At 55.0% G+C, this 13,976-nt stretch overlaps 5 protein-coding genes across 5 annotated transcripts; 2 read left to right on the top strand and 3 right to left on the bottom strand.

Moving 5' to 3' along the window:
• The first annotated feature begins 514 nt into the window (after positions 1 to 514).
• BO95DRAFT_490077 (cytochrome P450) lies at positions 515 to 2,565 on the top strand. Its single transcript, XM_025590600.1, has 6 exons — positions 515 to 804; positions 859 to 944; positions 1,019 to 1,819; positions 1,879 to 1,980; positions 2,041 to 2,172; positions 2,258 to 2,565. Exons 1-6 carry the CDS (start codon positions 570 to 572, stop codon positions 2,450 to 2,452), a joined length of 1,551 nt encoding a protein of 516 aa, XP_025445242.1. The 5' UTR covers positions 515 to 569; the 3' UTR covers positions 2,453 to 2,565.
• Positions 2,566 to 4,275: 1,710 nt separating this feature from the next.
• Positions 4,276 to 5,503, bottom strand: BO95DRAFT_490083 (uncharacterized protein). Its single transcript, XM_025590601.1, has one exon. The coding sequence runs from the start codon at positions 5,256 to 5,258 to the stop codon at positions 4,347 to 4,349; it is 912 nt and encodes a 303-aa protein (XP_025445243.1). The 5' UTR covers positions 5,259 to 5,503; the 3' UTR covers positions 4,276 to 4,346.
• A 3,220-nt stretch (positions 5,504 to 8,723) lies between these two features.
• Positions 8,724 to 9,654, bottom strand: BO95DRAFT_460975 (uncharacterized protein; the record flags this gene model as incomplete). The annotated part of the gene is made up of 2 exons (XM_025588786.1): positions 8,724 to 9,461; positions 9,556 to 9,654. 2 exons carry the CDS (start codon positions 9,652 to 9,654, stop codon positions 8,724 to 8,726), a joined length of 837 nt encoding a protein of 278 aa, XP_025445244.1.
• Positions 9,655 to 10,540: 886 nt separating this feature from the next.
• On the top strand, positions 10,541 to 11,409 carry BO95DRAFT_471605 (uncharacterized protein). The gene is made up of 2 exons (XM_025589606.1): positions 10,541 to 10,713; positions 10,773 to 11,409. Exons 1-2 carry the CDS (start codon positions 10,588 to 10,590, stop codon positions 11,331 to 11,333), a joined length of 687 nt encoding a protein of 228 aa, XP_025445245.1. The 5' UTR covers positions 10,541 to 10,587; the 3' UTR covers positions 11,334 to 11,409.
• On the bottom strand, positions 11,376 to 13,644 carry BO95DRAFT_45266 (putative DNA photolyase). The gene is made up of 2 exons (XM_025588163.1): positions 12,057 to 13,644; positions 11,376 to 11,996 (listed from the first exon to the last, which is right to left on the bottom strand). Exons 1-2 carry the CDS (start codon positions 13,438 to 13,440, stop codon positions 11,419 to 11,421), a joined length of 1,962 nt encoding a protein of 653 aa, XP_025445246.1. The 5' UTR covers positions 13,441 to 13,644; the 3' UTR covers positions 11,376 to 11,418.
• Between the last annotated feature and the right edge of the window lie 332 nt (positions 13,645 to 13,976).

The following is a 13,976-nucleotide window of genomic DNA, read 5'->3' on the forward strand; positions in this document are numbered from 1 at the left end:
CTGGTGAGGACGTAGAATCCAAGCCTCCGTCACGATATGACAATTCAGTCGTGTTGAATAGCTAGGCTCTGAGTAGAGGGGTGTTCGAGAGAGTAGTAGTGGTTAAGGAGAGATAGAAATAACAGGTGAATGTTTCGTAGTCAGACGAGCAGCCTGAGGCCACGGTCCTCTCACTCTCACCTCCACCTCTTCTTCTGTTGAGGACAAAGTGAGGTTCACTTCATATACTTCGTCGCACAAATGGAGGAAGTCAATCTCTCTCGGCTACCGACTGCTCCCCACTGCACCTGATCTCGCTTACAGCTTGGCCAAGCTTAGCTCTTGTTTAGCTCACTTGCTCGACCAGTCATGGGTTGCTGGGCGGCATTGGCCTTCTTGTTAGTGTCCCCGCCCCACACCACCGATTGGAGATGCCGGCCTCAAACCCCACCGATGAGCGGGTCGGGTGAGCATCGACCAGCCGCTGCCAGCGCTTGCATCCACCCTCATAATTTCCAGCATCTCCAATCCACCGACCGTGGCCTGCCTGTATTCTGCACAGAACGGATCGCAGGATCAGAGACCTCAGAATGCAGCCGTCGGACTTGCTGTCCTGGTTGCATGCCAACCTGCTAGCCTCATTTTCCACTTCGGCGAGCATCGTCCTGACCAGTTTTGTCCTCCTGGCTGTCAAACGGCGGTATTTTACTTCACTGAGGGACATCCCAGGGCCATGGCTAGCTTCCGTGTCCAGCCTTTGGCAGGTCTTTCAGCTTATCAAGGGCCACACCGAGCTGGAAATGATTCGATTACATCGCAAACATGGTAGATTTCACCTCCCGTATCTGCCACGCAGAGATGAATCTGACCTGCGCACAGGTCACTTCGTCCGCATTTCCGAGAACGAAGTTAGCGTCTGTCACCCAGATGCCATACGGTTACTGCTCCAAGCAAATCTTGCCAAGGTACGACGAGCCTACATCGTATGAGGCCCCTGATTGTGCGCCTTGCATCCCATAACCCGGCCTAAAACACTTAGGGCTCCTGGTATTCAATCTTCAGTCTCCCCGACTATCACTACGTGAACCAGATGTCCGAGTTGAACCCCCAGCGCCACATCCACAAGTCGCGGAACATAGCAGCAGGCTACGCGTTGTCCAACATCATCAAATCCGAGCCACAGGTGGACGCTCTCCTCGTTCGGCTGGAAGAGCAGTTGGACCGTTTGATCGCCTCCGGGCAGCCTGTCGAGTTCGACCGATGGTTCAACTACTTTGCCTTCGACGTGGTCGGCGAGGTGACCTTCTCCAGTCCGTTCGACTTCCTGGCGACGGGCACCGACATCCGCCACGCCATCGCCAACAGCCGCGCGCTGGCCCTCTACATCGCCGTCATGGGCCATTACGTCTGGCTGCACAACCTCACGCTAGGCAACCCGCTGCTTAGCCGTCTGGGCCTGCAGCCCACCTCCCACATTTTCGACACCTGTCTGGCGGCCATCGCCCACCGACAACGCCAGAGCCAGGCGAAGACTCCTGCTACTACGCCAACCTCCACGGCGGCTCCACGCCTCGACATGATGGAGCGGTGGCTGACCACTCGCCAGCAGCACCCGGAACGCATGGCCGAGTCGGAGATTATGGGCGCCTGCGTAGCTAATATCGGCGCCGGCGCCGATACCACCAGTGCCACCCTGCAGGCGTTTGTCTACCACTTGATCCGTCATCCGCAGTACTTGGCCAAATTGCGCCAGGAGCTCGACGAGGCGCAGGCGCGCGGCGAGCTGAGTCCCATCGTCTCGTACGCGGAGGCTACCAAGCTGCCTTATCTCCAGGCTTGCGTAAGTTTGAGTCCTGTAAGTGGGTGTAAATATGTAGGATTCTGACCATCGCGTTCCAGATTCGGGAAACATATCGCTACCATCCAGCCACCGGGACTGGACTTCCGCGTGTTGTGCCTGCGGGTGGAATCACCATTGCGGACAGGCATTTCAGTGAGGGGGTGTGTGCAGTCCACTATACCCTTTGCAAACCGGAGAGGCTAATGGCAGAGACTGTACAGACCGTCTTAAGCATCAACCCGTGGGTGTACCACCGCAACGCCGAATTCTTCGGCCCGGACTGTGATGATTTCAACCCCGAACGGTGGCTCGATGTGAATCGGGTGAAACAGATGGATCCGTTTTTGATCCACGTGAGTGTTTCTCTGCTCCCCGGACTATCTGTTTGAAAAGTTGTGAAGAACGTGCTTGTATTGCTGACATGCATCGTCCGGGCAGTGGAGCGCAGGGTACAACCAATGCCCCGGTCGCAACCTCGCGCACTTCGAGATTTCCAAGGTCGCGGCCTGTCTCATCCGGGATTTTGAGATTGAGCGGGTCAATCCGGATGCGCCGTGGCGGTTCGAGACCCATTTTACGGCGGTGCCGTATGGCTGGCCATGTTGGTTGCGGCGGAGGGCTGTTGGGGGGTGACGGGGTTCAGTATGGCTAGCCCATCATCATATGCTCCGACAGAAGATGTCACCACTATGGACGAGCTACCATTACCATTACATAGGGGAAAAAGGGAGCGGGGCATACGATGGCTTCTGATTCAATATCGGTGGTGGCCGGGCTTAACTGGGTCGTACTGAAGGATCGAGGTCGTGATTTAAATGCATTCATTGCCTAAGTATCAACGTCAAGCTCCTAACTAGCAGTGCGCGTTACATCGAATGGTTCCATGCACAGTCTGACCATAAATGAAAGTAAACAAAAGATCAACACTTGAAGAGAGAGGAGGGGGGGGGGGGGGGAGATTGTCTGTGACGGGCCGGGCTATCATAGTACTCAATCACTTGCCCTACATTACCAACCCCCACATCCAATACGTCTTCGCGCAAATGCTCAGGCAGCGTGCGATGAAACACAACGGGTTCCGGATCAGCAACAGCGCCATATGGAGTACAAAGAGGGCACTCAAACACAGGCCTATAGCCATCACATTCCGTGAAATGTACACCCCCTCCCGGGGGCCTGCGCGGAGGAACCCGGCACCACGTGGTGCCGGGTATCGCTTAGAAAGCCTAAGAATGAGCTGTTGCAGCCAAACGTTTGATACCGTTCTTCCACCCGATTTCACAATCTCAAGATAGGGCTGCAATACGATGAGCCCGGTTGGGGAGACGGGGAAGCCCCCTGGCGCTTGGTCGTAAACCTCGAGTGGGCTGAACCTCATGTCGAGGTCCAGTGGTCGGAGCTGGATGGAGCAGAAAAGACACATTAGTACTAGCTGAGCAACACAGAGCAATAGATATGAATATAGACCAGTCTCATACATCTAGGACTTGCTCAGCCGTGTCCGGAGAGGACCAGCCGGGGCTTTGTTCTTAGATGTTTTCCTGGAAGCGCCCGGCGGCGAAGGGTGCTCAAGTGGGAAATACTGGGTGGAGGGAAAGAAACTCAAAATAAAGGGCAGCTTTCCCCTGCTGTGGGAATACCCAGGTATCGCCGCTCCCCTTCTTCAGGGGCGAGCCCGCTTGTCTCAAGCGATTCAGGACTCGCTGACGTCCGCTCTCGCTTTTTAGCCCAATGCTAATACACTAGAACACGCTCTTTTTAGTAGAGTCACAAGGCGGAGCATTGATCTCGTCTGGCACGTATACTCGATCTCCGGCCCTATTTGGATAGAAGGCAAGAATACCACCCAGCACGGTGACTTCTATCGCTTCGCACCGGCCGTCCATCCGTAGCCAATCAAGTACCTGAACAACTGCGGCTTCTACGACGTCTGTGTGAACAGGATGAGGCGAGGGCAGGCGATGGGTAGCCGCCTGGAGAAGATGGTCGCGCGCCACGGTGGTCAGTCGCACTGCGAGGGACTTCATCGAAGTTGCGGCTTTCATGACTATCGGTCGATGGAGATGTCGAGTCACCATATCCACTGCCTTGGGAACAAATGCCAGCATATTGACGGCTTGTGGAAATTGTAAATTGAGGAACAGTGGATATGAGTGTCAGTCACGGTCAGGGTGCCGAGGTGTAGCAGAAGGCCAACGCCAGGGAAACATTGAGATGGAGGGACTTTTTGAGGGGATTTTATCATCAGACCATCAACAGCCATCATGCCAGGCTGATCAGCTGTGACTACGGCTGCTGAAACCTGGCCATTGACAAGCTTGCGAGCGTTTTTGGCCGACCTATCCTTGTCATTGCTCACCGGTCTGTGTATTTTGAAAGGTGACTCCCTTCAGAAATCATCTAACTGCACGTTGTTGTTGATATCAGAGACTAATATTATTATTGCTCAATCTCCCCTAGGTGGTAGACATACTTGAAAGGAACTTCGCGTAACGTTCGCATCGACGTGGGGTCTGGGGTCTACTTACTACATACTCTCACAGTCAGGATCATAGACCTCAACCCATTCGCTCTTCTCGTGCTCGGGATCGTGAATCGAGACCCCCCACGCTTTGAGCTTCCAATAAACTGTCCAGGGAACTCGATCATCATCCCACTTGGACTTCATTGGCTCACCAAGTGTTCCCTGCCGTTTGAGGTCCAGGTAGAGACGACCAAACTCGTGCCTGATCCTGGCTCGTTTCGCCCGAGATTTGTCGTCAGCATCGCTGGATCGAGGCATAGTCACCCAACCCAAGAAAGGGTCTGCCAGATCGCCGATAGTATAATCGTAATGCACCAATCGAGGCCCGATGGGTAGTTTGAGCACAAAGGTCATGAGAACCTCGTACTGGTAGTGCCACCAGTCAGATATGGCGTACCCAAAGTCACGAAGCCAAAGGTGGATGGCATTCTGCAGGCATTTCCCAGGCCGCAGCATCTTGACCGGGTACCGGGTCGGATCCTGGCCCCCTCGACAATTGAGGACCAAACGCGCTCCACCGGCGAGCTTAGAACCTTGATGCTCCGAGCTCGATGTGGTCATGTAGTTGTCATCCCATATCTCATTGCCCTGCGGATCCCTCAGAAACCCGATGGGGGGTCCTGGGATGGTGGGCGAGTGAACCTGGGACTGGCGGTAGAGGAAAATCCGTCCAGTCTGACTGGTGTCGTCACCATGCCCTTCCGGGTACCGGTAGTCGGTATGGAAATGATACGCGGGTATGGGGAAGTGCCTACTCGACTCGATTGGACCTTCTGTGACTGCACGGCAATAGCGTCGCTCGGGGTTCTTGCACGGGGCGAACCGGTCCGCAGCAGCAAGAAGCTCTGCTACCCGATCGATACCAGAATCCTCAACACTCCATGCCGTGAAATGGCATTGGATGGGAGCCCCCATGATGGACAATGGTTGCTCCCCGGTCAGGTAGGCGGGGATATTGTTCGAATCACACACCCATTGCACCCAGGACTCGGCACCGCCATTGCCTTCGGAGAGGGTAACTCTGGCGGGGGTGGTGGGGGACTGGACTGATTGTAGTAGTACATCGTGTCGTGGTCTCGGTCGTATGGGAATCAGAATGTGAGTTGTGCTGTGTGGTTACTGACTCTGATGATGTTGATGTCTCAGATCGAGGTGGCACAAACCCCCCTTATATAGACCAAACCCGTCTCAGAGACTAAGAAGGCCAAAGCATTGTCTCATGATGATGAAAGAGATTCGGATGGGCCATGCATTGTTATGAATTGCTTGCGTCCTAGAAATTGCCTATTCAGCACGGAATTTCCTTTCGAGGCAATGAGAACAAAGCACTCAGGGACCCCTTTGGAATAAAAAGAGAGTGTGCCAAATTTGGCAAGCATCTGTCTCTGAGTGCGCACCTGTGGTGTTCTACAAGGGCACGTCGAGGAACAAGGCATGGCAGACCATGCCTGCGACATCGTTGCGGAGGATGAGTTGCGACGGGGTGCGAGAAGAAGCTCGTGATTCGACTCGAGGGTGTAAGTGTAACGTCGGCCATAGTTCCCGGTTTATCGGGCTTTTTTTTTTCTTATCGTCTTTTGTTCACGAGGCCAGGACCGATCGACTGGGAATTACACGATCTTGCCAGTGCTTTAACGCCGTCTCCCCGCAACAGCCGACGGCAAATCCCACTGCCCAGCTGGGATCGAAATCCGATCTCCGGCCTCCCCGGCCTCATAGGCTCCTTGACAACAAGGCTTCCTTGTAAGCTCACCCACTAGGCCCGCGACAACAAAATCCGTTATCTGCACGGCTGCATGGAAGTGAAACCAAGCGAGGAGCTGTGATCCTTCTTTGCCACACGTCACCATAGCGCCGGGGATATTGCCACGCGGATTCTGGTTCTGACTATAGTTCATGCGCCCCGAAATCCTTCCGATACCGTTCATGACATCAAGTGCAAGGAGAGATAGAGATCCGTCCTGTGCCTATCCGCTCATGCTGACCGTACGAAGCCAGCTATGCTCCCTGGCCCAGACGACACCACACTAGACCGTCTTCTGTGATGACCCTGGCCACCCTGCCCAGTCCGGATCTCATCTCCAAAGCTACATCATTTAGTGAGGTTGCAGTGGTGGTTTCAGGATCCCTGTGCTTATCATGTTTCACCCCTAATAGGCAGAGAACTTGTTGTTGTCTGAAACCTGAGTACTGGTAAGAACTGATTAGTGCGGGGTCAAAGCTTTCTCTGCTGCGCTAACTTGATTGTGAGCTCTGTGAAATACGACAGTCTTGGTTACACAGTCAGCCAAACGATGGATGTCCCTCTATCTTTGTAAAGTGAGGTATCTCCGCGGTTGCGGTCATGAGGGGCGGAAGTATCTTTCTGTACTGACAAGTCACCATTTGCAGTTGTTCTGATGAGGAATCGCTAGGCAGCAGTGCATGAGCACGAGCTGGAGGTCTCGGAACAGACGGCTATAGGCTTATGCTAAACAGCTATTGAGTCAAGTAGAATTGATGATTTTCCCGGGGAAGTAATCCCGGCACTTCTTCTGCGTCAGTTTTTGTTCCCGGTGTTTGGCGGAATGCCTGGTCACGTTCTCGAGGATAGACAGTCCAAGCGTTGGCGTGCACCGACTGTCTATGCGAGATTTTCGGGGTACGTCAACTCTGGCTCTCGCGCGAAGACCAGTGGACTACAGGGGCATGGGTGGACTTGGTGCAGCGTTGGTGCAGCGTTGGTGACGGTTCACTTCGGTGGAAAATAATGGTATTTCAGAACAGTACATAGGAGAATTAGTGCGGCGCTCGTAGGCCGTAAATAATTAGATTATGGTTTGTTGCTATTTTAGATCCAATCCATACATCACCAATCTGGTGCCCGATGGCTGGGCCACTGCAATGCGCCACTTCGAAGACAGAAGTGCCAGTCCAGTGTCCGGTGGCTGAACTCGTGGAGGGCATTCTCCGAGTGACAACAATGCCAGTCTCCTCGCCAACGGACACCATGGTGAGACAACGCGATGCTCTACGTAGATCAAGATTCATGGGTTTGCACCGCGTTGCGCCTCGCGCCTCGATGCAGGGCGCACCCCACTCCATGTGGTCATCCCTGTCCGCCTGAAGAACTAGCCCTTCTGGTGCCGTAACGGAGTCTGGCCTGTTCACCTTGACAAGACATGGTTTGTAGCCGGGTACAAAAATGATCGACCTCTCCTGCTCCGCTCTGGAATTGGGATAGGTACGCACTCTGACGGGACTTCGATCTGGTTTGAGACGGACAGTTGGCATAGCACCTACTCCAAGATTGGGCCGTGAAGCAACAAGCGCACGGTGCGCGTCTAAAAAAGACCATAGGGAGGCCAGTTCAGGGGGTTGATGCTTGGAGAATATTTGGGTAGATGGACCTTTGGTCGGGGAGATTTTCCAAGAAGGCGCTGGTGAATGCCTGGGCCACTCGGATGATATTTGGACCACCGTGGGAGAGCGTGACATGAACAATGTACCGCAGATCAGGTTCCGAGCCAGTATGCATACTTGGCAAGATTGTCACAGATCCGTCAATCTCAGTAACAGTGGTGTAGCGGTCAGGTCAGAGGGAAGTCGCTTTCTTAGACAACAGGTTGATGAGTTTCGGCTGAGATGGGCGAATCCGATGTAAGATCACAGTCCCGCTGTTCCCTATACTAGTCCAACATCAGCTGTCGACCCATGTCGCTCATATCATCGCACTTCATCACATCGATCTCATTTCACCCAGGATATAGCTCATGTGCAAAATATGGGTCACCCGGGACGAGAGGAATAGATGGTGTCTGGGGCAGGCAAGGCTTGGGTTGAAAGCCACCCATTGAACACTTCTTGCGGTGGGCGAGCCCGCGTCGCCGAGGCTCCAAAGTGGTGAGGGCATCCGGCTATGGTGCAGAGTAGATCTCGTATGACAGGCCGGGCTTGAAATCGCTTTCCTGAAAGAGCTAACCGCACAGAGCACCTAGCCCCTCAAGAGCTAGAGGAATGGTTGTGTGAGCTTGGAAGGCAAATTCGGGGTCAGGCATCACTTCATCTTGCTCACCGGGGTTGAGATGTCTGACTGGGTAGTTGGTTGCCGGCGTGGTAATCGCTTCTCTGGGCACAGTCCTTCAAATTGCCACGAGGAACGAGCCAGCTTGTTTTCACTTGTTGGCGGTATCAATGAGGATATGAATGTGAAGAATGGGGTGGTTTGATGGAGAAGTGTGGCAGAAGAGAAATCTGGGGGTGTGGGGGACTTCACATTTACGAGGCTATATGCCCGGGTGGTTCTGTTCTCCTCGGTCCCAGACTCATTTCATCAATTCACTAACATGGTTACATCCAAAGCACAGAGCCAACAAAACACCCTCACCTCCATCCTCTCTCCTACAGCAAGGCAGCCACCGCCGCAGCCGCGACCACAGGAGCAGCAGTGATCATCGCGCCCACTGCCCCATTGCCGTTCGCCGCATCCGCCGTCTTGGTGGCGGCAGGCTCCGTCAGGGACTTGAGTCCGCCCGTGACCACCAGCTCTGCGAAGGTCTTGGTCGGACCGTAGGTGGAATGGGTGGAGGTGGAAGACGCGTACGATCCGCCATCGAAAGTGCCGGTGATGGCCACGCTCATCGTGCAGCTGGCCGACTCGCTCCAGGACTTGAGGGAACATTCGTACGTGCGGGTCACGGTGTAGTCATAGCTCGTGCTCTTGCCGGAGGTCGACGCGATGTATTCGCCCGACACGCTGACCGTCGAGGGACCCTGGATGATGGTCCACGAGTGCTTGATGTCACAGTCGGTCTTGGGGGCGTCCTTGAGACAGCCCAGGTGGTAGGTGGTGGCCTTGGCGTTGACCCCCGCGACACTGGCCGCCGTACTGGTCCATCCGCCGTACTTGGGGACGGTGACATCCCAGTCCGGGTTGTAAATGCCCACCGTAGTGGTCTTGTCATCGGCGCTGGCCGTCAGCACCGACAGGGCTGCGGCGAGGAGGAAAGTGGCGCGCATGTTATCAAGGTGGAGCTTTGGAGGGGGAATAATCAGGTCTGCCAATGATGAGGGGTGGAGGATCAGCAGAATATCACCGGGGAACAAACCTTTCAGAAACGCTCCAGGAGCGCCACCCGTCTTATGTATGGAGAAAGGAGGGGGCAGAGCTCACCCTCACGCCGGGCTTTCCTTGACTAGATTGGCAATGAGTCAAATGAGGCAGACTAGGTACCCAGCCGGAGGAGCCTCCTGCTGGTGCCTTCGCCGTCTGCGAATCAGCGGTTGCCAACTTGATAAGCGTAGGCGCCGTGGGCCCCGGGCGAAGCAACATTTCCGATAGATTCCTTTTAGCGAGGGGTTAGCGGGGGTTAGCGAAGGGGCTACTGGCTGCATGGAGTCAAGCCCCATCTGACATGCATTCACTAATGTACCATTGGTCCAAAGTCCACAGCAATCTCGGAACTTGGAAGGACAGGACTGACAGGCATTCCTCTTCCTCGGCCCGCTGCGAGAGACACAGGAGCACATGGGGTAACTAACGTCTGAGAGCGTTACATTCAATAATGTATTGGCTGTTCGATGACACCACCTCCGACATTTCGGGAATCAAACTGAATTGCTGGCCTGTGCCTGTCTGACTGACACATATAGTCCACCATCTCTAATGTTGGTCGAATTTCGTGTTTCAGACTCGAGACAGATTTCTCGTAAGGGTTGTGGAGGATGATGCGGGAGGCAAATACTCATGTGCCTACTGGTAGTGTAATTCGGTCGGAGATGACAGCATATCAGTTTTCTAACTTTACATGAGTGCGTCCGTTCCCCACATTACCATCAAGTCAAGTTCTATGCCACAACAACGCCACAACAATTCCATTGATTCCATTGAGTTGTCTTAGATCCACGAGCTTGTTGAGTGCGATTTGCACTCGGCAGTGGACCAGTCGGCTATAGCCGAAAGGAAATTACCCAAACGGCAACCAAGTCCCCAATCGAGACTAGCCGCAGGGCCTTGCAGACCGAGCTAGACCAAACTAGGGTCCTCAGTCCAGAGACTAAACCCTTCATGGAACAGGGTTTGCCAAGCAGGGGTAAGTTTGGACTTTCCAGGCCGCCGGCGCCTGGACCCATGATGGGCACCCCCCCCCCCCCCCCTTGTTTTCGTTCCAGCTTTTGCCACTGTTTCTTTTTAAAACCCATGTAAAATCTCCGATCACAGCATGGATATCGCCATTGTTGCTGCCTTTCTTCTCCCTCCCACAAGATGAACGCCAAGTTGCTTCTGGGGCTGGCTGCCGCCGCCCGCCTGGTCTCCGCGCAAACCACCGTCACCTCCATGTTCATCTATGATGCCGATCCTCAACCCTTGGTGGCATCTGTCATGGGCGTTGTATGTGCCTTAGGTGCTTGTTCTAGTAGACTTGCAGCATCAGCTAAATTACGTGACAGGCCGCAACAGCAACCACCTACTACATCAACTGTCCTCCGGGAACCGACAGCTCCGACTGCGGCATGGGGCCCGGATTGACCGTGATCGCGGGCCCGCAAACCACCTCCTATCTAATGGAGGAGCCTGACGAGGACTTCTACTGGTCGGTTGCGTGTTCTCTGCAAGGAACTACGACGGGTTCCTGCGTTGAAATGGCTTCAGGGACGGGCGCCAATTTCCCGGGAACCAGCACCATCCCCCTGGACACCGACGACATTGCCAGTGGCTTCATGCCGGTGACTATCACCGCGGGGGCGGGCAGCATCACTGCTTCCGGCACTGCGTCGGCCACAGCTTCGATCACGGCTACCAGTACCGGTACCGGAGCTTCGACCACCGCCACGACCGCATCGGCCAGCGACAAGTCTGCGAGTGCTGATGCTAACAGCACCACTGCGACTTCCGCAGCGTCCGCTGCCTCGACGACTACCAGCACTGGAGCCGGTGCAGTCATTTCGAACGATGCCACGCTGATCTTTGGCGGTGCTGCTGTAGCGGCTCTGGTGGCGGCTGTTTTGTAAACACGGCTGTATTATATCATTACTGTGTATCACTATATATATCAACATTTATATACCAATCCGTTGGTTCCGCATCATGCGAACTCTATCCCTTCTTTCTCTTCGGGCTGGGCTCTTCATCTTTAACCTCATCGGAAGGAGCCCCGTATTCTCCATCGACCACCCCATCACCACCAGACCGCTTGCGAGTGTGATCCGTTAAACTCTTCGCCTCTTGACCCGTCGTCTCATCCACCACCTTCCCTCCTTCATCATGGAAGTCAAACAGCTCTTTCCACGACCCATTCATAACCTTGGGATCATTCCCGTAGAGATTCATCTCGTATGCATGCTTGATCTGAGCAATGCAGAAGTCCCTCCGCTCGTTGAAGTCGAACATCGGCTTCGGATAGGTCTGCAGCCCGCTTGCCTCGTCTCGATCGCTCGACCCGTCGCCGGTGATCCGGCATTTCCATTTCTTCTGGTCGGCGATGGGCGCCCTCCACGGCTCGTAGATGTACTTCTTGTCGAAGTGCGCCAGCTCGGGACAGTAGCGCCGCACAAACCGCCCTTCCGGGTCCCATTTCTTGCCGAAGGCGATTGGGGAGTAGCAGCGGTAGTACTGGGAGAAGAATGCGGTGCAGGAGAGCCACATCCAGTTCCCGACGTTCGAGGCGGTTTCGTCTGCGGTTCATTAGTGAATCTTGTATGTTTTGCTAGCATGCATAGAGAAAAAAAACTCACGATCAACCAGCCACTCCTCAAAGACCTCCGCGCCGCGTTCCCAGCTCACGTAGCAGCCCCCGCGGGTCAAGAAGCACGCGACACTGTGGCGTCCGAGATGGTGGATCCAGCCTTCCTGCTTCAGTTGCCGCATCAATGCATCAATCCACGGGAACCCGGTGCGCCCGTGCTTCCACCGTCGAAAATAGGTTTCTGCCTCGGGGTCGTCGATCGTGTATGTTCCATCCAGCAGATGCTCGCCTCGCGGGACTTGGGAGTAGTTAGACTGCAGATGCCAGGGGACGAAGCGGGCAATCTTGTTCCCCTGGGTCTGCGCATAGGCGTACCCCAGGGCTGCCTGGGCCGCAAAATACATGTCCCGGAACAGGAGTTGGCCCGGCAGGTTGGTCGGGATATGTGCGACGGGCTTTTTCTCACTCTTTCTCTTCTGAAGCACGGCGTCGACATCCCACCAGAACTTTCGGACGGACAAGGTTCCAAAATGGAGATGGGGCGATAGCAACGTGGTAGCCTGAGGCTCGAACGCGGCGGGGGAAGTCTTGGGCTTTTCGAATGTACTGACGTAGTCTTCATCCTCAATACAATCGCTGAGGATTTGGAGAGCCACTGACTCGCCCCCGCGATGCGGCGTCGTCGCCTGCGATGGGTCAATGCCCAATTCGTCAAGCGTGGGCACCGCGAAGTCCTCCTTCGGGCCCATGATCTTATGGTACTGTGTCTCCGACTTCTTGTTTCTGTGTTCCGAGTTCACATCCGGCTCTGTGTCAGGGATGTCCTGGTCCAATTCCCTCAGGTCCATGCGACTCTCCTCCCACGGATCCGGGACGCTGGTCGGGGCCGCCAGCGGCTGGTCTGGCACCCCGCCATTGAGCTTCTCGGCCGCCTTCTCCAATTGGGTGATGCTCATCGTTGGCTTGCGGTCGTTGACGCGCACGATCTCATCCGAATCGAACAGTGTCCTCCCACTCTTGATGACCACCGTCACGCCCGCCTTCTCCGCCAGCTGCACCACTTGGTTGTCTCGATCCCGAGCATAGGCGTCGGTGTCCTTCTCGAAGACCAGGTGGGTCACCCCCCAGGTCCTCCACAGCTTCGGGAGCACGGTCTGGGGCGCCTCGCGCACGAGCCAGAGTCTCTGCTTCGGGTTCAGCTTTGTGTAGGCGGCAGAGAGATCTTGTTGGCTTTCGAGCAGAAATCGCCAGCGGTTGGGCCCGACGCGGGCGCGGTAGACGTAGTGAGGATCCCAGGTCCAGACGGGGATGAAGATGGATGGTTTGAGTTCCAATGCGGCGGTGAGTGCTGGCGCGTCGTGGAGACGAAGGTCGGTTCGGTGCCAGAGGAGGACAACGGGCCCGCCGTTCGGTTTCTTCAGCTTCGGAGGCATGCTGCTGGATGATGGTGCGCGCGCAAGCGCGATTGAGGACGAGCGAGCGCTGCTTCTGTTGACTTCAAAAACAGCAGCGAGATTGGTGTGAAAGAGAGAGAGGGAGGGAGGGGGAGAGAGAGAGATGAATCTCCTGCTGGTCTAGACTCGGCCGATCGTCGCGTCGCATTCCGATCGATCTGGTGATGTCATGCGGTCCACCCTTGCGGTGTTTGCGGTGTTTGAGGTGGTTGTCGTGTTTGTGGTGTTTGTGCTCTCTAGATTATCCTGCCGTCGCACACCGCCAGTTCTCTTATCTTATCGGCCCAGCTTGCACCAGCGATGTCATGGTCAGTGGTCGCAAACACATCCAGGCTGGCACGAACAGAGTCTTCATCTCTTTGGAATCACGGACTACATGAGCTCTACAGTGTGACATCAGGAAAGCCCCTTCAGTCATTTTCCATTTCTCACTTATAGCCACGGATGTGGTGAATCAACCTTGTATGCGACGCGGGATATATCCTCGCAACCATCTGGCCTACTGAGGCCATGTT

This window comes from Aspergillus brunneoviolaceus (genome assembly GCF_003184695.1).
Source record: "Aspergillus brunneoviolaceus CBS 621.78 unplaced genomic scaffold BO95scaffold_13, whole genome shotgun sequence".
Classification (NCBI taxonomy): domain Eukaryota; kingdom Fungi; phylum Ascomycota; class Eurotiomycetes; order Eurotiales; family Aspergillaceae; genus Aspergillus; species Aspergillus brunneoviolaceus.